We start from the raw sequence: 24,664 nt of genomic DNA, 5'->3' as shown, positions 1-24,664 counted from the left end.
TATTTTGTATTTCTTTATTGTTAATTTTTGGTTAAATATGCTAATAAAAGCTTGTGTACTATTTGTTTAATATTGTGCAAACTACGTTATAATTATGTCTTATATGCTACCAAAAGTAGAAGGTCTTTTCTTTTTCTCTGAAATTCTGTGATTCTTAAGTCTGCTTCAAGTTCATTCAATTTGATTTAAATACCACAATCACTAGAATTCAAAGTTAATGAAAATGATCATTTTTAATTCTTTAATGTTACCGATTCCGTTTAAGTTTTATCTGAATTTGCCACTATGCATACAACCATATGTAATTCTAAATCCTCAGAAAAAGCAAAGTATCCCTTCCTTTTTTCTTTAACGGGTTGTTTTTCTTTCCAAATGGAATAATTCGAAACATTCCAAGTAGACCTCTTTTACCATCTTGGTCAAAAACTAACACTTCACAAATTTACTTCAAAATTCCAATTTCGTGTGAAATATATTCTTAAATCTGCTCCAATGATTGAATCAATGTTATGTAAGACATTGCCGCTTTGAGGATCTGTAAAACAAATTAAAATACAAGTTATTCAGCTTTTATAATACTTAAGATAACACTGATGGTCGATGAAATAGTGTTTTTATTCAGAAACATAAACAAAACAATCTTTTTTTAAAGCATTTAGATGTCCTCAATTCTTATTTCACCTTAAATTTTTTATCATAACTTCAGGTTTTTAAAATATGTCCAAAAACAATCAATACGGGTTTGTTTAGGCTAAGTTAAAGTTCAAAATATCTCTTAACAATAAATTGTATGATGACTTTGAAAAGTATACTAATCTTTCTTTTCATGATACAATTTTAGCATTTTATAATCTTACTTAAGCTAAGTGTAAGTATAAACGATTGGAAGATCTTCCAATACTGAAACATTTTTCTCAAAACATTTTAACCAATTCTCTATAAACCATAAACAGACAATTTTAGTAAGCAGGCAATTTTCGCCCAGTTTCGTATAAACAGACAGTTTTCAAAACTGGAAGATCTTCCAATACTGACTTATCTCTCAAAAGCCTTCCAACTGCATCCAATTAGGTTACAATTGCCAATTTCCTATCAAGTGAAAATTGTACGTTTATACGTTAGAACTCAGCTGACAATTGCCGGTAATTTTATATCTTGCTGTTAAAAATTGTCTGTTTGGACGGTTGGAAGACTTAGAAAACCAAAAAATTGGTAAACCAAATGGAAGTCAATTTTCTACACTGATGACAGAGAATATGAATATCCTATTTCTTTCAATTTTCGTAGTTTTAAAATTCTTTCAAAATTCTGTAAACTTTAGTGCTTGTTTCCTGCTCATAAATTTTCCCAATGGACAATCGTCCAATTATTTAAAAATGCAAAAAAATTGGGTGTTTAGCCGAGTACAACCGAATCCAATTTTTGTCTGTCACTCTTGACAGATAACTTAATAAATTGAGGATTTTGAAAAATGTGTTTTGGAGTTACTTTAGTGCTGATTTCGAATCCAATTTTTAATTTTTAATAGTTTTGTAATTACTCATTATTTTAAAATTTATATTTTAAACTTCAGACAAAGGATTCGTTACAAAACTATCTTTAAAACCGGTTTGCGTATTTTTGATGAAAACCGTTTTAGCATTAATGGTTTAGTGTTTTTTCAAATTTTTGTATGACAGGTGAAATTTTTCGTATTTTCGTATATTATGTGAACTGTATGTTGAAGAAAGGGATTATAGGTTTGGAAAAGCATCACGAAAAAAAGTCTTATGTTTTTTTCAAATTTTAAAAAGTTATACCTCTTAAACCTGACGTGGTAAATTAATTTTTTAAGTCGGATTTCAAAAAAGGTCACAAAAACCCATTGGAAAAGTACAATTTTATTAACAATTATAAAACCTTGTCGAGCATTGACAATATTTTAAAAAGTGTTTTGAAATACGCAGACATTAGACATTAAACATTTTATTAATATATAAAATAAGCGGTGCAATCAGTGAGGGTGCGGATTTCTCAGTCACGATTTAGCACTAGTCAAGTAACGAATAAGTGGTATAAAAATTGTTCGTGGGTGCAGAGGTTTCGCGAACTTATGAAAACATTAAAGTGGTTTAGGAGAGTTTACGTGAAAATCCACGACTATCGATACGGAAAAGGGCCTCAAAGTTCCATCCATTCAAAATTCAAATCGTTCAAGAAATCAAAGAAATTGGTTTTGTTTCACGCAAACATTTTTTTTGAGACGAATTTGCCGCGACTGGGTTCCAAGAACTCATAACCCTCGAGTGAACCAAAAGCCATTGCATTGTCACAGGGTAATTGTTTGGTGCGACTTATCCACGCATGGGATAATATCATATTTTATCGAGAATGCTTCGGGGCAGGCGACGACGCATGGTAATGGATTTATTTTTCCCGAACCTCCAAGCTCATCCATCGTTCTTATCGCACACGTGGTTCCAACAGGATGGTGCGACCACGAGGTTCCCCGACTTAACTCCAATACATTTTTTTAAGGAGCTAACTCAAAGAGAGAGTTTACAGAAACAATCCCCGATCTCTAGTGAACCTAAAAGAAAACATCCGTCGAGAAATCGGCGTAATTGAATTAAGTTAACTGCAACGTGTGTCGCGTAACACGAGGCTCCGCTTTAAACCGTGCCTGCAACTAGCCGGGAGACGGTTGGATAATAAAGTTCTAAAATTGAAATCCGCATTATTAGTTAAATTTCAAATAAAACAAGACATCGACTATATTTTTTTATTTAATTAAAAACAAAATTGCAGACGGACACCCTGTATTTCTTTTTTAAAAATCCCGTCGGCTAAGTAAAGTTTTAAATGAAGTTTTTGAAATAAATTGAAAAACAGAAATAATGCTAAAACCAGTATTTTACAAATTTAATCAGATACACACAAAAAGTCCAAAAAGTATCCGTTTTCTAAAAACATATTTAAAGATTAATATTTAAAAAATCCTAATGAGTTGGAGAGGGTAGAAGAATAAAAAAAATAATTTTACTAACCAGTGTTATCTGAACCTAAAACCCTTTCTTTCCTAGCTTTATTATATAAAAATAAAATGTTTAATTTACCGTCATAAAATTCTCCAATGATGCAACATAAAATCCAGCTTTGACGATGACTGGTTTCTGGGAACGCATAAGAACTAAACAAAGCACTTTGCGATACTTTGGTGACAGATTGTAGTACTTTGATATCTGTACAGAAGTTGCTACCATTGAACTCTAAAATAAAAAGCATCATAAATTATAATTGTCCATAATCTGTAAGCCAAGAGTAGCACAGAACTTACTTCCGTTTTTAACATTTCTCCACCATAGCAATAAATGAGAAGTTGAATTAAAATCGATACCAAAAAAGCTACATACACCACAAATATCATTACATTATTCATGTTCTAAAAAAAAGTAAAATTTGTAACAAAATTTTATATTTTTTCAAAATATTTTTAAAACTTACTGTAACCAGCTGATAAACTAAAACACAAACTTGCAGGGATGTTATCAAAAACTGCACGAAAATAATTGGCTTAAAAGTTTGACAGATTTGTTCTGCAAGTCTTAAAAGTTTTGAATGATATTTGACGTAAGAGCGAATGTTTGTATTTATTGCAGCTTCATTTGACTTAAATGAATTATTTTCGATGTAATGTTGTAATAGCCGAAAATGCGACCGCAAATGGATGGCAAAAGCTATGAATAAACCATCAATTGCAACTACATACGATACAACAATAACGGTAACACACCCAGTATAAATGTATGCATATTCATAGACTGGTGAATGTTCTGCATCGAAGAAAAATCTGTAAATATTATCAAATTTACAATTCATTAAGATCGAGCTAATAATGATGGTTTTTCTAAGAGTTTAACTTTAAAAAAGAATCAAAAATGTTCGTTTTATGATATTGTTCCAAGGCTTTTGACAGAAAAGTTCCAGGTTTTGTAAAAATATTAAAGATAATTGCTAACAATTAATGTTTGCGATTGACTGTACTAAGTAAAGTCCTTTCAAACTTATTCTTACAAATTTAAAATTAAAAGAATTTGGGATAAAAAAAATATACGTATAACGTTATAAAACTTCAGATGAAGCAATAAATAAAATGTTAATTTTGAATAGAGAAGGCTCTCCCTAAATTAATTTTCTGGCAGTAACTCGCCAACAATTATAAAGTTAAGAATGACAGCTACGAATCATGACAGGAACAATATTCTGGATTTGAAACCAGAATGGGAGCTTCACCCGACTTAAGGAACTTGACGGTAATACATGTTTCTAGTATCTGATTGGCCAAATGCTATTCTTAAATCTGTGACAATTTTATTTAAAGTTTAGTGTAAAAGTGTTCCTCATATTGTAAAAGGAAGAAGAACTTCATTTCTTAATTTACACATTGAACCGGTGAATGTGTCAAATAATATTAAATTTAAACTATTGACAGGTTAATTTTTAGCCGTGGTCAGAGGCGAGCGTTCGAAAATGAACATTTTTTCGATATCGATAACAAATGAGTGATACATCAAAAAATTAGCAATAATTACCCTGATTACAAAAAGAGAGTTCCTGAGACATTTTACGTTCGGCCTTCTATTTGCTAGACGAATTTTAAGCTTTTTCAAACATTGTTTTTTGACTTAAAACCACGATAACTTGTTTTCTATGGGTTCTGAATTTTTTGGTTTCAAAAGTATACGGGGCTGGAATTCGACATCTGTAAAGCTAAGTTAAACCAACAGCTGAAGCCGAAGGCGTTGTAGATGCGTCGAATGGGTGCTTAAACAACAGGCGATGGACGGCGATTTTTCGAACAAAAATTTTGTTCAAACAAAACAAAACAAAAAATTTTGTAAACAAAATTGTCGTATTTGGGGTCCTGGAAATCCTCATGTAATTGAAGAGAGTCCTTTACATTCACAAAAAGTCACTGTTTGCTGCATTTTTTGGTCCGGAGGAGTGATTGGACCTTACTTCTTCGAAATCGACCTATGATGGAACGACTGTCACCGTCGATTCGGGAAGTTATGGTCATATGATGATAACCGACTTTTTTTCCTGCTGTTGAAGAATACGACTTGGAGAATATGTGGTTTTAACAATAAGGGTGCCACATGCCGCACAGCTCGAGCGAATATTTATAAACACCAACATGGCTGAGATACCGCCAAATATGTGTTAAAAAGTGGTCAAAAAATACCTCAAAAGAATCGATGCTTGCAATAAGTCGCGTGGTGGTTATTTAAATGATGTAGTATATCACACATGATGTCAACGTTCAAACTTAATAATAAAAATGATATATCATGAAAGAAAAACTTTTGAAACCGCAATATGTATAACACTGTGTAACCACACAAATATTGTTCTAAAACATTAGAAAATTCCCCTGATTACAAAAATGTATGTCCTAGGCGTTTTGATTTCCCCTTTCTACTTGCCACATGCGTTTCAAGCTTTCTTAAATGCAATTTTCAACTCAAAACCATAATAACTTTTTTTCTATATCAGAACACTTTTCCTAATAAGCACTAACATCTTAGACGATCTTAAAGGACGCATATTAAATTTTAACGAAACAAATACAAAATTGAATCAAAATAAAAAATATTATTTTAAAAAATCATTCATCATCAAAATCATCGGGTGAAAAAATCAAAGTCATGTATTCACAATCAATGTCTTCACTTTTAGTGTCTTCATTTTTATTTTCGTTTACATAGAAATTACGTTTGATCATTTCAAATTTGATTTAACATTTTATTTTATATCAATTTTTAAATGAACTCTGTGATGATATAAAATTTCGAGTTTTTTAGTAGTAGTCCAGTTTTTATATTTGAGAGTTGATACAATTTAATATTTGCCAGAATGATTTATCAAAACATTCCAAAAAAATTGCGAAATTTAGACCAGTGCAGTGGTGAAATCGTGTAAGCTGACTTTTCATTAAAATCAAGAAATTGGCTGCGTTCAATCTCAGACAGATAGGGTATCCGGATACCTTTATGTTAGTGTTTAACGTGTAAAATAACAGGTGATCAAAAACAGCTGAGATGTCAAAAAAGGAATCCAGGAATCCAAAGATATCCAAGCATTTCTGGGGTATGTACAATGTACATACATAGGTATCTGACAGAACAGCTGATTCAACACATGGTTCAAGTTTCTTGAAATTGATTTCAGCATTTTGTATTTGTTAGTAAACAAAAAGATACAAAATGTTAGTTGAAGTATTTTTTTTATATTTGAGGATGTTTTGTACATAATAGACGATGAAGAAGCTATTGCCTCCGAAATTTAGAAGGTAATTATGATCCATTTTTTTAAACTTCAAAATTGACTTATTATGTTCTTGTTTTGTAGATGACCAATTTGCTAAGTCTTACCTCCAGTCTAGTGGCCAGAATTCTGAAGTTGAAGAAAAGCACCTTATCCTGTCCCAGGGGTGGAACAAAATACAGGCAAATATATGTATGTATATGTACATATTAATCTTATGAAAATAAATAAATATACGAGTAACTTTTTTGTTTTTATGTATAAAAGCAGAGAGAGGCGGACACTGGACAGCTTGTGGAGCTACAAGCAATTAAAGGTAAGTTATTCTTTCAGATTATTCAAAACTCCAAAGAAGAACCACTCTATTCCCTTTTTTTAAGGTTGGGAACATAAATCCATCCCGCTCTTCTTGGAGGAGTGCAGAAAGAGAAAGGACCCGCTCCGAGACCCAAAAACCCGGCGAAGAACAATTTTTCAAGAAATTGCAAAAGTTCTTGAAGAACATGGGTCAATTTTTAATAAGAAGGAATTAGAAATAAAATTAAAAATATGAAGAAGCGCTACAACATTATAATAGACAACAACGACTGGTCAAAGATTCAAACAAAAAACAATTTTTTTTCTCCAAGTTAAAAGTTATTTTATTTCTTATAATTTGAAAACGTTAATAAGCAATTCATTATAGATATCAAGACTAGTTTGTTCACATTTTATTGGCTATTCTAGTTGATGGTGTCCCTCGAATGGTTTTTAAACAAGCGTTGGATAACCAAACGGATATATCATGCAACAAAATGTTTTACGTTGGTCCCACCATTAAGCTAAAACTTTATCTACTGTGAACAAACCAACTCAAAATCTTACGGCAAAGCAACTTCTGCTCATTCGAAAATTTTTACTGCTCGAATTTTTCCACATGCAACTGTCTTTGCGAACTTGTATTTTGAAGCGACATTTAGAATTTGGTTTTCAAATCTCTTGGGATTGACTTTAGATTTAAACTCTTCGGTGGGTTGGGATGCACATTTACCAGTACATATGTAAAAAAGTCTATCACTCTGCTGACGTGTTGTATCCAAAAAAGGATTACCGACATTTTCTATTTCTGTGGTGAATTTCCTGAAGTATTCAGAAAATTTGGTAATCTCTACACTTTTTAGATCTCATGTCTTGGAAACAGATTTTTGTATTCAGGAGATTTTTTTTCTGATTTTTGATGATGGCAGATATATACATCCACATCGGCTTGTACATACATTTTTGTAATCAGGCGAGGCGGTTGAATTTGTTTAAATGTTGATTATACATTCACATCAACTAATTTTGGTTATCACGCCTCTCCCAAATTTCTGCAGTGATTACACTTTATTAGTTTTTGACTAAAAATATCAGAAACAAAAACAGGTATTGAAATCGAACTTATTTTATCATATGACACCTCCGGTGCAATATCGACGCAATACCGTGGTAAAATTGACGTGATTGTATCTTTGCTAGTGCCCAAAAGAGGCCACTTTTTTTTGACACAAAAGTTTAAACTATGAAATTTTTTGGAGCAACAAAGTCGTAATGTACCTTGCGCTCCACAATAGTTCAAGCACTTCACAAGCTCAAAAAAGAAACAGGTGAAAGATATAAAAGGTAATAATATGAACTCTAACTTACTGAATAGTCAGCTATTTTTAGGACTCTTAAAGTCGATTCTGTAGGGCTATTTTAGAGCGATTCCTGAACATTTAAGAAAATTGCATTTACGTCATTATTGCACCGGAGCGGAGGTGCGATATGCAAAATATTGTTTCTAAGTTTTAGTTATTTTAGTAAAATAAAATTGAACTGACAACACGGAAACCTACAAAAACAACAAAAAACTGATTAAAAATGGGCGTTTTGACACAAGTATTATGCAAACAAATAAAGATATTGATTTAATCCTACACAAAATATTGTCAACACTAATATTATATAGAGGAAAGATTTGTATTTTTGTATGTAACGAATAACTTCTAAAAGCACTGGACCGATTTTAATGATTCTTTTTTCATTAGAAATCTTCATTATCACTGAGTAACAAAGGCTATATTTAGTATTAGTCCGGCTTCGCACGGGTAGACATAAATGGTATCGACTTGAGCAAAGAGTGTTTTTCCCACGGGCAATTGTATGTGTCACTTCCTAGAGTAGGGAGGCTTAAAGATAAGCATACTTTTTTTTCTAACTTAGTGATTCATGGTCGTTTTAATTAGCATGCTTATAATTTAAATATCTGTACCTATTTATGTCTACCCGTGCGAAGCCGGGACGGGCCGCTAGTTATTAATATTTTGCGAAAGTCTTAGACAAATTGACAGACGGGATGGGAAGTTATCAGTGTGGGTCGCACATCCACTTTCTTAAAAGAAACAAAAAAACTAATAAAAGTAATAATTTGTGTCCCATTTTCAGTGAACGAAAACGTCGTTTAGGTTGCTGACTTGGCTAGCCCTGCAGTGGCGCATTATGTCACTCCAATTTTCTTTTCTATTTTTTTTTTATTGTTTGTCTTTCTGTTCCCTACAAAAAAAAAACAAAAATGTCAAATCACAGTCCCAATTTACATTGTCAAGACGGTTAATAAAACAGTTTGTGTGCGACGACGGGGACATATTGCAATTATTTGAAGCAAGTTCTTACGCTTGCTGCCTCTCGCATTGTTTATCGCTTCGTTTTGAAAATTACCTAAAGTATATACGTATAGAGTTGCTCTCCCGTGTTTGGCGAAATGATTCAATTCAGATCCTCTTTTTAAGCTTCCAAGACATATACACCACTTTGTTAACCTTTGGTATTGGCTTTGCCTATATCTTTGTATTGGTTTTTTAAACGATTAAAATTAACACCCTAAGCATGTAGAACAACCACAGCCACCACGAAACTGTCATGATAGGGCCATTCCATTATATGTATGTCCCTGGAGTTAACCAGTAGGCCGACATATCCCGTGGTACCACGTCAACAGTAGTCTCACTTTGATAAAGTGACATCTAGGGAGGATAACCCTAGAAGTGGTCGCCCGACATCGTAAAGAGATGAAATCAGCCTACAGTATACATCATTCCTTACATAAATGAATTTTAATAGGTACTACTTCAACTGACTATTTTTGTCTTTATGTATCTACCGTTTACTTGATTAAACGATTTCTTAATTTACCGATTTGTGTTATACCATCCATTGATGATTTGCTATCAATAGTCTTCCCCCTGGGTTGCCGGAGCGGACGACAGACCGGGTGTTTACCATCTTTCAAAAAATTTAATTTTAAGCAGGAAGCAAACCATAGCTTCTTGCTTTCGTTCACAAGATTGAGAATTTTCTTAGTACAAACACATAAGAGTGCCTTTATCAATTGTAATTGATTGAGCAGTATCATTCATCATCGATGTGTACTGATTTCTCAACTTGCTATCCAAGAGTCTCCACGTGACGTGACGCAAGTAAGCACTTCCTTCTTCCAAGATTACAGTTCTGTTTATAGGTCCTTTCGCTTCCCTGCACCTAACTCATGGTTCAGAAGTCAAATATATGTTTTTAATTTCGTTAATATCGGCGATTTAACTGAAGGTCAACTGAACTTTAGCATGTATACTGATATTTACTGGATATAAATTTCAATCCTCTACCACATTTAGACTAAAATTCAATCACTGAAACCATCCAAAGAATTTATATGGACCCACGATCATTAACCTAACCAAAAACTATTATATTATAATGTTATTAGAATTATTACCTCATTGGCATTGGTAGTTCTCTGACAATTGGCATTTGATAGATTTTGGCCCAAGCTATTTTTGCCAACGGAGTCAGAAGAAAATAGAATCCAGTAAAAAAAACTGAGTAAAAATAAAAATTTACTACCCGATCCGCCATTATATTTGATTGTTTAATGTAATTGAAACCATATTCACCACCTATGAAAATACATATTTTTAAAACATCTAAAAATTATTAAAATAATGTCTCACTATTTTGCCACATTGTTTTCAATTCGTTTATAATTTCCAAAAACTTGATTTTATTAATAAGAAACGTTAAAACCTTGATTGATGATAACATATTGGTGAAAGCTATGCTCATGCAACCTGTAACTAATTCAAGGTCATCCTTATGGAAAATTGCATAATTTATCATTGGATATTGAGCTGACACGACTAAAAATAATACGAAAAATTGCGGAATTCGTTGCCATTTGGATTCTTGAACTTGATGTATTAAAGAATGTCCCATTGCTCGGAGACATTTGGTCTGTCTATTGAATATTTGTAGCCCGATTTCCATTAGAAGTTAAAGTTATACTATACGCGTTTACCGGGTGGACTCTTCAAACTATTGGTCCTTGATTTGTTGTGAATGCTCCTTTTATATAAAACTTATATTCTAAGTATACGAAGCATTCTTTAATAATTGTTGTGTCATAATTTTTATGATTGCGAGGGAGGAATTAATTAATAGCCATGTATGTAGAATTTGTCAACGTTGAATTCGAACGGATTGTGTAGTTAATTATTACTTAGACATGTCAAAATAGAAATTCCTATATGTAAATATAATTTTAATTGGTTTGATTTACGAAATAGACAGCAATTCAGACAGGCCCCCAGAAATATAATTGGCTGTCAATAGTATTATTATATGTTAAATAAAACAATAAACCCTTGCTAATTTTTAAGTTATTAAACCTTTAAAGTCGAAAATTGTGTTTAGGCATTGAATACATTATTTATTGTAACAAAGTTGTGTCCTTAGTATTTCTACTTTTAGTTGGAAAAAAATATCCCCTTAATAAGTACAAAGAAAGGGTTTTCCAATAAGGGCCGTAAGATGTTTAAATGGAATAAAACAAGCTGTGTTGAAGGTATTAACAAAACCAAAACTGGAATATGACATCATTCAAATGCCGCCCCGGCTTCTTACGGTTGCACGGATTCGAGTGGATCCGGGTGAATTTGAGCGAAGGTGTTATCTTCACGTTAGACCTGCTACTTCAGGAAACCCGACAGGAAAAAGTCTAGCGGGGTCAAATCGCATAAATACAAATTAAATGAATTGGGTGGCGCAGAACTAGGGCCTAGTGATTTAGAAATCTCAACCATTCCTGTTTGCGAGTACTGTTGTCGGGGATGGAGGGGACCTGAAGTTTTTAAGACGAATCCGATCCGCAAACTTAAGAAAGCATTTTTTATGACAAGAATTACCCTTGGAGAATTTGTCAATTCCTTGCAAGAGGCAGTACTTGGTTTAGGCTAGCAATGCAACTTTCTTGCCATGTCGAAGTTCTTGCTTTACCTTCTCGTGGTGGCCCCCGGGCAATGAGTTGTGTATCCCATTATACATAAGTTAGACGACTTTTGGCTATTGTACCCGGACAAAGATTGGTTTCTGTAATGTGAGGAAACTTCTGGACGCAGGAAGAGAAGGTCCGCAAAATGCCAGATTCCACCAATTAGAGAGAGAATTTATGCTGTACAGGATAGATATCTTAGGGTTAAGCGATAGTTGGGATCGGGCAAATACAAGTCACCTACACGTTACACTGTTCTGCTCTACTCTGGTCATGATCCACGAAACACTCGAGAAGCTGAAATGGGATTACTCCTTACAAAAACGGCAACCAGAAGCCTTATTTCATGGGAGGCCCTTGGGGAAAGGCTTATCAAAGCTAGGTTTCAGATAAGAGTACGACCCGTCATCATTATTCAGTATTACGCACTGACGGAGCTCGCATCTGATGAAGGGAAAAAATGCTTTTATAATCGACTAGGATCCGCCTACAACACTCACCACGGAGATATAACTTTGGTTATGGGAGACCTCCATGCTAAGGTTGGCATTAACAACAACCGGCTAAGGCATGTGATGGGTGCTCACGGAGCCGGAAATTGCAATGATAATGGTGAGAGGTTCATTGACTTCTGCAACGCCAATAGCCTTGTGATTGGTGGCACTACGTTTGAACACAAACTCTGTCATAAAATTAGATGGGTTTCGACGAACAGGCAAGCGTCTGCCAACCAAATTGACCACTTCGCGTTTAGTCAACGCTTTAGAAGCAGTCTCTTGGACGAGGTTCACCGCAGTGTGCGCTGCGACGAGCGTAACTACAACAACGCGTTGGCGCAAGAAGTAGAAGATGCTGCAAACCGGTGAGACAGCAGGACCGTTTACAGAATAACCAAAGAGCCGACCGGTACACGCAGCTCAAAGCAACACCTTGTGAAAGAAGTTCCGCATTTTTAAATCGAGTGTTTGCAAACAACGTGCAGCCGGTAAAACCAGTAAAGATGAGATCGTTGCCGCAATTAAAGCACTTAAGAACAACAAAGCGGTAAGATTTGATGGAATTCCCGCAGAATTTTTACAAGCAGCGCCAACGTCATCAAGCGAACTGCTTCACCCGCTCATAAATGAAGTCTAGACCACCGAAAGCTTCTTCAATGAGTGGAAATTTAGTTCTGGCAAAACAAAAATGATCAGCCTCGGGGCGGAATCCGACCATCCACTCAAATAAATATTTTCTCTCAACCGGTATAAAAAGTGAAAGTATCGTTTTCATCGAAGGCGGAACTGAACAAGACGTCATCTGCCGCATCGGCAAAGCATCTGCGTTCGGTATGCTGTCAAAAATTTGGAGGAATAACTCCATCAGCTTAAGAACAAAGCTACGACTGTTTCGTACAAATGTCGAATCTGTGCTTCTTCTTCTTTATGGGTGCAGCACTTGGAAGGTTACTTCAGCCATAAGAAGAAAGCTACAAACCATAGTGAATAGATGTCTTTCGTAACATCATAAGGATTTTCTGGCCAAACCGTATTTTAAATGAGATCCTTCATAGAAGGACAGGTCAGGAACCTATAAAAGTAAGTAAGGTAACGACTGCATTTCAGGGAGTCAAAACACATCTCCGGAAACCGTACCTGATGGCGCGTAGGCGTAGTAGTAAGAAAGTATATTATAATTGAGCTAAGGATTTGAAATAAGCACTAAAACTAAAGTGCAAAATGTATTTTTCAGTATCATGAAAGTAGGATATTCAATGTTTTCTCTAAACTTCAGAAAAAGTCAAATAATTATTAATGAACATTTCCAGAAACTAAGTAAGATTTATATTGTATCTACAAGAGTAAGATTTTTACTTTGCAAAATCATAATACAAATTATTGTTAAGAGATGTTTGGAGTCTTAACGTAGCCTTAAAAACACCATTTTTGGATATTTTTAGCAATTGTAAAAGGACTTTTTTAAAAACTTGGTGTATTAGAAAAATGTATAGGTGAAATTCGATGACGTCTTAGTTATTTAAAACAGTATCGTTTTCTTTGTGGATCAGAAAAATGACTTATATTTGTCTACCAGTTTTCTTTGTCTAACATTCTAAACGATACTTATTCTTTAAATTTCAAAAAACTGTTCTAAGCAACCTTAGATTTATTTTTAAATGTTTGTATCATGCAAATGTCTACATTTTTTTAATATCAACAACAAGTTAGTAAAATGGATAGTTAAATTTTGATTTCATTTAGTTTATGGTAGAACGATCTAACAATTGTCGAAAACTTAAATACTTAATGCTTTAGCAAAAAAGAATTATCTAAAGGGTGATTTTTTTGAGGTTAGGATTTTCATGCATTAGTATTTGACAGATCACGCGGGATTTCAGACATGGTGTCATAGAGAAAGATGCTCAGTATGCTTTGACATTTCATCATGAGACATGAATAGACTTACTAACGAGAAACGTTTGCAAATCATTGAATTTTATTACCAAAATCAGTGTTCGGTTCCAAATGTGTTACGCGCTTTACGTCCGATTTATGGTCTACATAATCGACCAAGTGAGCAAACAATTAATGCGATTGTGACCAAGTTTCGCACTCAGTTTACTTTATTGGACATTAAACCAACCACACGAATGCGTACAGAAAAGAATATTGCGTCTGTTTCTGAGAGTGTTGCTGAAGACCGTGAAATGTCAATTCGTCGCCGTTCGCAGCAATTGGGTTTGTGTTATTCGATCACATGGAAGATTTTACGTAAAGATCTTGGTGTAAAACCGTATAAAATACAGCTCGTGCAAGAACTGAAGCCGAACGATCTGCCACAACGTCGAATTTTCAGTGAATGGGCCTTAGAAAAGTTGGCAGAAAATCCGCTTTTTTATCGACAAATTTTGTTCAGCGATGAGGCTCATTTCTGGTTGAATGGCTACGTAAATAAGCAAAATTGCCGCATTTGGAGTGAAGAGCAACTAGAAACCGTTCAAGAACTGCCCATGCATCCCGAAAAATGCACTGTTTGGTGTGGTTTGTATACGCTGGTGGGATCATTGGACCGTATTTTTTCAAAGATGCTGTTGGACGCAACGTTACGGTGAATGGCGATCGCTATCATTCAATGCTAACAAACTTTTTGTTGCCAAAAATGGAAGAGTTGAACTTGGTTGACATGTGGTTTCAACAAGATGGCGCTACATGCCACACAGCTCGCGATTCTATGGCCATTTTGAGGGAAAACTTCGGAGAACAATTCATCTCAAGGAATGAACCTGTAAGTTGGCCACCAAGATCATGCGATTTGACGCCTTTAGACTATTTTTTGTGGGGCTACGTCAAGTCTAAAGTCTACACAAATAAGCCAGCAACTATTCCAGCTTTGGAAGACAACATTTCCGAAGAAATTCGGGCTATTCCGGCCGAAATGCTCGAAAAAGTTACCCAAAATTGGACTTTCCGAATGGACCACCTAAGACGCAGCCGCGGTCAACATTTAAATGAAATTATCTTCAAAAAGTAAATGTCATGGACCAACCTAACGTTTCAAATAAAGAATCGATGAGATTTTGCAAATTTTATGCGTTTTTTAAAAAAAAAAAAAGTTCTCAAGCTTTGTTCTTATTTGTATATCCTATTCCAAAAATAATCCTGTAAAATAACGAATTTTCAAATGTCTGAATCCTTGATAAAGAGTCCTTCCAAAAACTATTCAAGTGATTGTATCAGCGTTATATAAGAACTAGCTGCTTTTATTATCTGAAAAAAAAAAACAATTAAGAATTATTAACTTTATATACATATATTAATTCTGTGAAATTTAATTGACTTACTAGCATAAAACTTGCCAATGATGCATCATAAAATCCAACTCTCATAATAAACGGCTTTTGAGAACGCAACATAATGAGGCACATCATTTTTCGATGATTCGGATGCAATCGATACCATTTTGTTAGCTGAACTGAAGTATTAACATTCAAACTCTGTATAAAATTGTTTTCAATCTTTAATTGTCGAATTTTTAATCATATAGTAAAATTTATTAACTATCTTACTTCTAGTTTTATTTTTTCTCCACCATAGCAATAAATTAATAATTGAACCAATACTGTGCATAGGAAACAGACATTATAAACCAATACAATAATGTTTTCCATATTCTTAAAATTCAAAATATATAAAAATATAAAATTACGATATTTTAAAAATTCAATAGCTTCTACTTACCCTGGAAATTTGATAAACTATAACACAAACCTGAAGAGATGTCATCAGAAATTGTCCAAATATAATTGGTTTATAAGCTTCGTACATATTTGTAGCTAGATCAAAAATTACTATGTGATATTTTACAAACGAACGTATATCGTTATTGATGGTCCCATAATTCTGTGTGAATTCATTTGTTTCAATAAATTGTTGTAGCAGACCGAAATGTGCACAAATATTCGCCGTAAATGAGACGAATAATCCATCAATTGCTATTAAATTGAAGATAACTGGAAAACTAACACAAATTGTGTAAAAACTCGCAATCTCAAAGCCTGGAGAGGCCTCTACGTCGAAAAAGAATCTGTTGGGTAAACGAACATATAAAATATTTGACACGGCTTCACGAGAAACAATTTTGAAATAACAACATTTCAAATCACAAAATTTTGTTAATTTTGTTCAAAAACGTTACCAAAATTACCTCATTGGTGCAATCCATCGCCTTGCAAACGGTCTATGCGTGACAAGCGACCAAACGAAACTTGCAAATGGTGAAAACAGAAAATAAACCGTGGACCACATCATAACATAGAAATATGAATTCACCATTCGATCCGCCAAAGTATTCACTTCCTTTAAGCGTTTTTTAGCAAGTGTGTTAGCTTGTTTTTTTTTAACAAGAATTCATAATTATCTTCAATCGATAAGAGTTTACAACTTTTACAAAATCTTACAATTAGTTTCCCACATGTCCTTGAGTCGATTCATAACTTGAAGAAAAAATCCTTTATTTACAAGAAAAGTTGTCATCTTAATTGTATTTAGAATAACAATCAATACGATACTCAAGCCAGCAGTAAGTTGGTCAATATTATTTCCATCGTAAATTATAAAACTTGTTACTGGATAAAAACAAGAAATTACTAAAATAATAATTGAATACTGTCGAATTTGTTTGAATACTGATTCTTTTTTATTATTTTTCAAATCTAACGAATGTCCCATTATAGTGAGTAATTGTTTTTGTCGAAAGAGGAAGTTTTCAGTTTCCTTTGTCATTTCGAGAGGAAATTAAGTGAAACAAAAGTTTCTCAAGAATGGACTCATATTAATCAAAATATATGCGCTTTTATAGTTTTCCTAGTTCAAATGTTAAAAGAATAACGTTTTTAATATTAAATGAAAAAAAAACTTAAAATTGAATAATTGCAAGAAAAGGTACATAATTTGATAACGCCACATTAATTGCTCCATTATGTACTTGTTGCTACTACAACAAAATCAAAATATTTCAAAACATTTTAATTGGACTCTTACTGCATTTTTTTCAGGAGTACTATTATAATTATAGGCTTAAGGGTTAAGGATACAGAGTGTTTACTTTAATAGGACATACAGTAGTAGCCAAAAAAGAATAAGAGTGAAACATATATTTTTCCGAAATACTTCTTCCCTTGATTATAAATTTTGTTCACAATAAGATAACCTTCAATAACAAAATCCTGATCAATAAGTTTTTAAATTGATTTTTATCCGGGGCAAACAAAAAAAAGAGCGTGGAACACAATTCACCTACAAATTTAAAAATATCAATTTAAACGCTATTCTTCATGAGTTTTAGTGTATGGGTCTTAGTATTTTGTAGGATGTAAAATACAATGCTTCATGTATCTCTTTCAAAACCGCTTGTTAATTATTAGGAGACCATATTCTTGCCGATAGGATTTAGATCCGGAGATCGAGAAGGTCATTGCAGTACCTGCACATTATTTTGCTGAAACCACCTGGTCACCAACTTAGCCGTGTGCTTGGGATCGTTATGTTGCTGGTAGGGCCACGCTAAAGGCAATTTTCTTCGGCATATGATGTTCAAATGGTAGACATGTGCATTCAAGAGGGCACAAGCGTCCACAGGTTTTTTCTCAAAACCCACCTCTGTCTATCAACTCCTACTCTCATCTCTCCATGGTGAACATCAAGTGCGTAGTACCTCAACTGGAGGTTGGGTTCCAACCCTAGTGGAAAGTTGTTGGGGGCAGCAAACGAGAGAGGGGGGGAGGGGTGTTTCCACTAAGGCACCTCTCCTTATCCAGGCGGCAGCTGACGAATTCTCAAGATGGAATCAACGGTGGCGTCTACAGTTCCAGTAAGGTTGAACTACTTAGTGAACACCTTATAGGGCTTCTTCGACATTTTTGGAACCCAGCCCTGTAAGGAGCAGCCTATCCGCTATCCCTTCCTTGGAGTTATACTAAGGATCTGGCCCTCCAGGTTGGGGGTTGTGCCGTCGAGGTGACTTCCTGGCCACGTAAAAAATACCTTTAGTTGCGAAGCACCAACAAGCCTCGGATACGGAAGGATTCACTGTTGACAACCCACGCAAACGAAATAAGGACAACGAACTTCGGGGATATGTACGTGGAATGTTAGGTCCCTTAACAGACCACGTGCAGCCGAAGAATTAGCGGAAGCCCTAAACTGCTGCAAGGCAGATATTACCGCCATCCAAGAAGTTCGATGGGATGGACCGGGCAAACGCAAACTAAAAGACTCCGATATATACTAAGGCGACTGCTACCGAGAACAAAGACATCGTCTATTTGGGTGTGGATTTGTTGTTGGAACGAGACTCAGGCAAAAAGTCTTGAGTTTCAACAGTGTAAGCGAGAGCATCACGACAATCAGCATCAAGGCTAAATTCACCAACATAAGCCTAATATGTGCGCATGCCCCAACAGAGGAAAAAGATGAAGACACCAAAGGCATATTCTTCGAGCTATTGGACAAGACATTTGAGCAGTGCCCTGGCTATGACATTAAAATTAAAATTAATGCCAAGCTAGGAAGAGAAGACATTTTTGGTACAGAATGCACGACACCACCTACGACAACGGATTCAGGCTGGTCGATTTCGCTGCGGAGCGAGACGTTCTGGTAGCTAGTACGCAGTTCACGCATCTTAATATTCACAAGGGGACATGAAAATCTCCTGATCAATCAACCGTCAACCAGATTGACCACATTTCGATCGACGCACGACACTTCTCCAGTATCCAGGATATCCGAACATTCCGAGAGGCCAACATTGACTCGGACCACTACCTCGTTGTAGCCAAGGTACGTCTACGGATATCCCGATACAAGCCAAAACAAGGAAGTACTGTGAGATGTTTCGACGTTAGACGGCAAGGCTTCTTAGACGGAAAAAAAGAGAGCATGAGAAGCGCGCGATCGAGGAGATAGAGGGATATCATAACAGAAATGATTTTCGTAAATTTTACTCCCAAGGGTACCAGCTACGAACGGAAGCCTGTAAAGATGATCAGGGGAACATCGTAGTAGAACCGCAGTCGATGCTGAGAATATGGAAAGATCACTTCTCCAAATTATATAACGGCGATGACGAACCGAATTCCGCTGTGAGGGAGATAGAACCACTCGACCTCGGCGACGCAGATCAACAATTCCGCCTACCCGACCTTGACGAAGTGAAGATAGCTATATCTAAACTTAAGTCAAACAAAGCTGCTGGAGCTGACGGCATCACCGCCTATTCAAAGCAGCAGGCGATGACTTGGTAGGGAGCATGCACCAACTCATCTGCAAAATATGGTCGGAAGAAAGCATGCCCGATGAGTGGAATCTCAGCATAGTGTGCCCGATACATAAAAAAGGAGACCCTCTAAACTGCGCCAACTACAGAGGCATCAGTCTCCTTAACATTGCGTATAAGATCCTCTCTGCCGTATTATGTGAACGTCTGAAGCCATTCGTCAACAACCTGATTGGTCCTTATCAGTGTGGCTTCAGACCAGGAAAGTCCACTATCGACCAAATATTCACACTACGGCAGATCTTAGAAAAGACCCTGAAGCTTCAAATCGATACCCACCTTCTTTTTATCGATTTTAAAGCCGCGTATGTCAGCATCTATAGGGAAGAGCTCTACCTAGCAATGTCTAGTTTTGGCATCCCTGTCAAACTTATCCGTTTGTGCAGAATGACGATGGAGAATGCACGCTGCTCTATCAAGGTCGGAAAAGATCTGCCCGATTGATGTCAAAAAAGGTTTTAGACAAGGCGATGCACTGTCATGTGACTTCTTCAACATCGTTCTGGAAAGAATTGTGCAAAACTCAACCGTCAACACTAGAGGCACAATCTTCCAAAGGTCCATCCAATTACTCGGATACGCAGATGATATTGACATAATTGGTAGATCAAAGCGTGATTTAGTGGAGCGTTTCTGAGCATTGCGACGGAAGCGAAGAAGATGGGTTTAGTGGTCAATGAGGGCAAGACCAAGTATATGCTGTCATCAAAAAAGGACACTGAACGACGACGTATTGGACAAAACATCACCATGGACAGCTATAACTTTGAGGTAGTTAAGGACTTTGTCTACCTAGGCACCGCTATTAATACAGACAACGACACCAGCGCTGAAATCAAACGAAGAATAACTCTTGCAAATCGCTGCTTCTTTGGACTTAGAAGGCAATTGATAAGTAAAGTCCTCTCTCGAGCATCTAAAATCACCAACTATAAGACAATCATCATCCCGGTTCTCATTCTTTTCATTATTAAAATAGTTAGCTTCTGAAGGTAATTGGTGATTTAGGTTCCTATATGTGTTCCAGGAGGATGTTGACGTTGCTTTAGACAGATGCTGATTGTAATTTCTTTCATCAATTTTAGCAGTAACATTTACAAACATAGAGCGCCATTCATCTACATTTGACTCCAATAAAGTTAAGTTAACTTAGATAGCTAGCTGACTCCATTCTTTGAAAGGGTTGTTATTAGATTGCAGTAGTCTTATGAAGATGGATTTATAAGGACTTCTTTCATCCCTCTTCAATACTCTTATTAAATAATCCGAGTTCATTTTGAGGTTTGGATTATATATCCACGTAAATAGCATAATTTGGTGTTGAATTAGGTAATCTAAACAAGCATTTGAAAAAATGTCTTTGAATTGCTTCAAACTCCTCTAAAGCCAAGTATCCAAAACTTGAGCACCGTAGCACATACAAGTTTTGACAGTAGTTGCTTGAAAAACCTTATATTTTGATACAAGATCGAAGTTTGGATTGGCAAAAAACTTTGGCCATAATAAACTCAACGCAATTTTATCCTCTTTGCTTTTTGTTTAACATGCTTAAAAAATGTAAATTAAGCGCAAGCAAAACTCAACTAGTACAACTACATAAATCGTCCGCCTATAGCAAAACTTTTACTTGGATGTCGGCAAAGAGTATTCCTTCTGGACGTTCATCACAGATATCGTCGATACACAAAGCAAACATTATTTTGCTCAAAATGCAGCCTTGTCGAACACCCGCTGTTGTTGCAAACCAATCCGAAAACTCTGATCCATCCCATACAGAGGCGCTTAATGACTTCAAAAATGTATGCGAACCTACAGACGTACGGAGGTAAGAACGTACATACGTACACAGTCATGCACAGACATCTCTCTTAAAATCTTTATCTCTACTCTAGGGACGTCGAGAAATGTTAACATTTTCAACTCGACAAATCGGACCGATTCTTATGGAAAGTTAACAGTAATTTGTATGAGTATATTTATTATCAATCTATTTTATTTAAATAGGATTCTTATCATTGTAAAAAATATAAAATACCTAATTTGTAAGAAAATATTATTTTTAAGATTAATTCAATATCCGGAGAGTGTTACAAAACATCTATTGGGTATATATGTATATATTTATATAATATATACATATTTATATATGTATATTTATTAATAAATATTAAAATTCGAAAGTCCACTGGGAATTTAGCCGTAATATTGACACTTCAAGGAATGCTCATTGTCATTAGTTTACCCTTGAGCTCAATTTTGGACGTACTTTTATTTATAGAGATTCTTTTTTAACCACTCTTCGGGAATGTGGAAAGCCTTACCGAACACCGTTTTACCCTCCCAATTTAATATGAAAAATTTTAAGGCCAATGTGCCAGTATCTCATCAAAAATCCTTCAATTTTTTCCTAACACCCGCACTGTTTTTAGACGTGAACGTGTTAAGGGTATTAATAACTTCTTGAAAGCCTGTAAACTATAAACAAAAGTAGGGAGTTGTCTAACTATTTAGACCATACCTTGTTAGGCAAAAGTAACCCAAAAAACTCTCACTTAATGGTTAAGATTAAGTTCAAATAACATTCCAAATTTCTTTAGGTGCCTCTGTAATGCTTTAAATAAAAACTCTAATGGCTTATGTACAAACATTCATTTGAAATGCGAATTTAATTTGTTTTTTATTTCAATAAAAAAAATTTCTCTCTAAACGCTGGCTAATTGTTTTCTCAGCTTTGTTTGAACCTCCAGTGGAAAACTTTTCACAGCTTCTTTGGCACAATTCAAACAAAACGTCGACACATAAAAGAAACTACATTCAGCATCTTTACAAACTATTCGATCGCAGAGACAACAATGTGCTCCTAGACAAATGAAAAACTCGGGTTTTTTCCGCCATCGTGGTGGATGCTGTTGGAATGGATCACGCATAACGTAACTCTCTTCCATTAGTTTGACGCCTAAAACAAAGGGTGGTTCGGTTCCTTTGTAGTGAACCATTTCATTCATTTCACAAGAACTACACGTAAAATTAATCCGAGGAATTCGATCATCTTCCTCGGCGGGTAGTGGAGGCTCGGTTGGGCATTCGGTGGGTAGTTTTAATTGTTCGATTTCCTCTTTTTCGGATTTGATGACAAATTCGCCTGTTGTTGAAGATTCTTGATGGGAGGCTGATGTTGCGAATGAAGAAGATGTTCCTGCGGTAGGTGCCGATGATTGGTCCATGGCTGCAAAAAGAGGAATGAAGAATGAAGAATCGTGTAAGTGGAGGAGAGAACATTTTTGTTTAGAATAAAAAAGGATTAGATTTAAAAGTGAGTTTATTGACATAACAACGGTATAACATAGTAGGAAGAGATTTTCTAGTCTTTCGGCCACCAGTGAGGTTTATGAGTCTTGCAGGGTTTTCCATCAACTAACAGTTCCTTAGCTTTCATCACTTGTTCGACTCGCAGGAGCGCTAAAGCGTGATTTTGACTAACTCCACGAATCGTTCCCACTGCTCCTCCGGCTGAAGTTTGTACAGAATTTACATCACCAGTGGGATTACTCGTGAGTTCCAGCGGCATTAGTCGTTTTCGTATCACTCCAGTATGATAGACACGAGCAGTGAGCTCTTGGCCGACATAGCAACCTTTGTGGAAGCTTACTCCGTGGAGAAAATCACAGTTGGCTTCGAGAGCGAAACATTTCCCTGGTGGGTGATCAATCACACCTTCACCCACTCCGTGTATATAGCGATGAGTATTGTATTCTGATAAAGTTGGCTGCTTTAACGTGGCATTTGGGAACATTTTCTCAATATCTGACAATGAATTGCCCGTTGGTTGGATTATTCGAACTCCAAGCTCTTTTAGTCGTGGGTCTATCGTAGTAAGAACTTCTTTTTGATTGGTTTCACTTGGTTTTGGAACAGCTCCACTCTGCGTAGGATTGAAAACAATCCATGGCGTTAGTTCTGAATCGACACAGTCGACATTGATCTTCCTTCTCACTTTGAACAGTCGGAGATGTTTCTGCAATTCGGTTGTCACTTCTCGATCGCATTCAATTATGAAGGTGTCTGGTTCGGGAGTTCGATATACAATGGAATCGTATAAAACTCGTCCCGCATTGTTGAGAAACATTGTAAACATAGAGGGGTTTCCATCTATATGCAGGTGGTTTATATCATTGGTCATTAGACCTTGCAAAAATGGAACAACCTCGGCACCCTGCACACGGACAAGCGCTCGGCGGGATAGAGGTTCGGCAAGAAAACTAGTTGCATTTGTAGCTGCAGTTTCTGCAAGGCGAACAAATTGCCTCAGATATGTGGTGTGAAGCATATTCATAGCTTCTTATTTTCAATCAATCTCAATGAGTTTCTGCGGAAAGATTTACTCCTAAAAAATTAGGTTTTTACGTAATTTGTATTTATTGTTTACCCGTGGTGAAAAGTGATGATACAATATTGCTGGTTTAATTGAAATCAAATGAGGTCAAGAACTTTTTGTCATGTCTTTTGTTTGACGTAGCGAGGTTCAAATAGTTGCCTTATTAATTTTTCAATTATAAAAACATTTAAATTTGGATAAAATCTTTTATTTTTGCGATGCGGCAGAAAAATTTAATACGATAAACAGAAAAATATGGGAAGTGTCATCTGTGATCTGTCAAAACATTAAGCAGCTGACCGAAGGGCGTGTTCAGGGAAATAACTTTTTGAAACAGGGTGCTTAGGAAATAATAATTTTTTGTTGTACAGAAATAATTGTTTAAAGTGATGTTGTATGATAAATAGGACCGCTTAAAATTAACAAACTGCACCGTTTTCAATTAAGTGGACTTTTTCCATTAAAGGGCCAGTTATAGCTATCATTGATTTTCTTCATTAAAACCCTTGATTGGAATTTGTTTGACAGGTCGGTTGTAACCACCGTAAATTATTTTCTGATGGAAATCAGTCATTGATTTCGTCAGATTTTGATAAAATAGAATCCCCTTAAAATGGAATAGTGTATAGTTTTTATTTTCAATCAAAAGGGAGAACATAACATAAGAACATAGAGTAATATTCTTTCAAAAATGTTCGGGATTAATTTGAATATGTGTTTTTTCATTTTTAAGCTCAGAGCAGAGCACTGAGCAGAGCCAGAGTACTTGAAATACGCTCTGAGCTGAGGTTGATCAAAGCTTAAACACATACACCAGAGAACGCAGTCAACAGTTTTAGGATTTG

At 35.5% G+C, this 24,664-nt stretch overlaps 3 protein-coding genes across 4 annotated transcripts; all 3 read right to left on the bottom strand.

Annotated features, from left to right (window-relative positions):
- On the bottom strand, positions 1 to 10,666 carry LOC129940475 (odorant receptor 82a). 2 transcript variants are annotated; one of them, XR_008780685.1, is made up of 7 exons: positions 10,314 to 10,666; positions 10,079 to 10,259; positions 3,484 to 3,829; positions 3,317 to 3,421; positions 3,096 to 3,248; positions 252 to 535; positions 1 to 201 (listed from the first exon to the last, which is right to left on the bottom strand). XR_008780685.1 is itself a non-coding variant. In XM_056048821.1 (6 exons), the coding sequence occupies exons 1-6, from the start codon at positions 10,624 to 10,626 to the stop codon at positions 479 to 481; spliced, it is 1,155 nt and encodes a 384-aa protein (XP_055904796.1). In that variant the 5' UTR covers positions 10,627 to 10,666; the 3' UTR covers positions 1 to 478. The 2 variants fall into 2 exon arrangements, 1 of the variants encoding a protein (XP_055904796.1); XM_056048821.1 differs by having other exon boundaries at positions 1 to 535.
- An 11,412-nt stretch (positions 10,667 to 22,078) lies between these two features.
- On the bottom strand, positions 22,079 to 24,088 carry LOC129939732 (cysteine-rich DPF motif domain-containing protein 1). The gene is made up of 2 exons (XM_056047848.1): positions 23,871 to 24,088; positions 22,079 to 22,670 (listed from the first exon to the last, which is right to left on the bottom strand). The coding sequence occupies exon 2, from the start codon at positions 22,666 to 22,668 to the stop codon at positions 22,147 to 22,149; it is 522 nt and encodes a 173-aa protein (XP_055903823.1). The 5' UTR covers positions 22,669 to 22,670; positions 23,871 to 24,088; the 3' UTR covers positions 22,079 to 22,146.
- Positions 22,746 to 23,872, bottom strand: LOC129939731 (putative transferase CAF17 homolog, mitochondrial). The gene has a single exon (XM_056047847.1). It carries the CDS (start codon positions 23,775 to 23,777, stop codon positions 22,806 to 22,808), a length of 972 nt encoding a protein of 323 aa, XP_055903822.1. The 5' UTR covers positions 23,778 to 23,872; the 3' UTR covers positions 22,746 to 22,805.
- Positions 24,089 to 24,664: the final 576 nt, after the last annotated feature.

This window comes from Eupeodes corollae, chromosome 1 (genome assembly GCF_945859685.1).
Source record: "Eupeodes corollae chromosome 1, idEupCoro1.1, whole genome shotgun sequence".
NCBI lineage: Eukaryota > Metazoa > Arthropoda > Insecta > Diptera > Syrphidae > Eupeodes > Eupeodes corollae.
The sequence above is the reverse complement of the archived record's forward strand: the minus strand, read 5'-3'. Positions and strand labels throughout refer to the sequence as shown.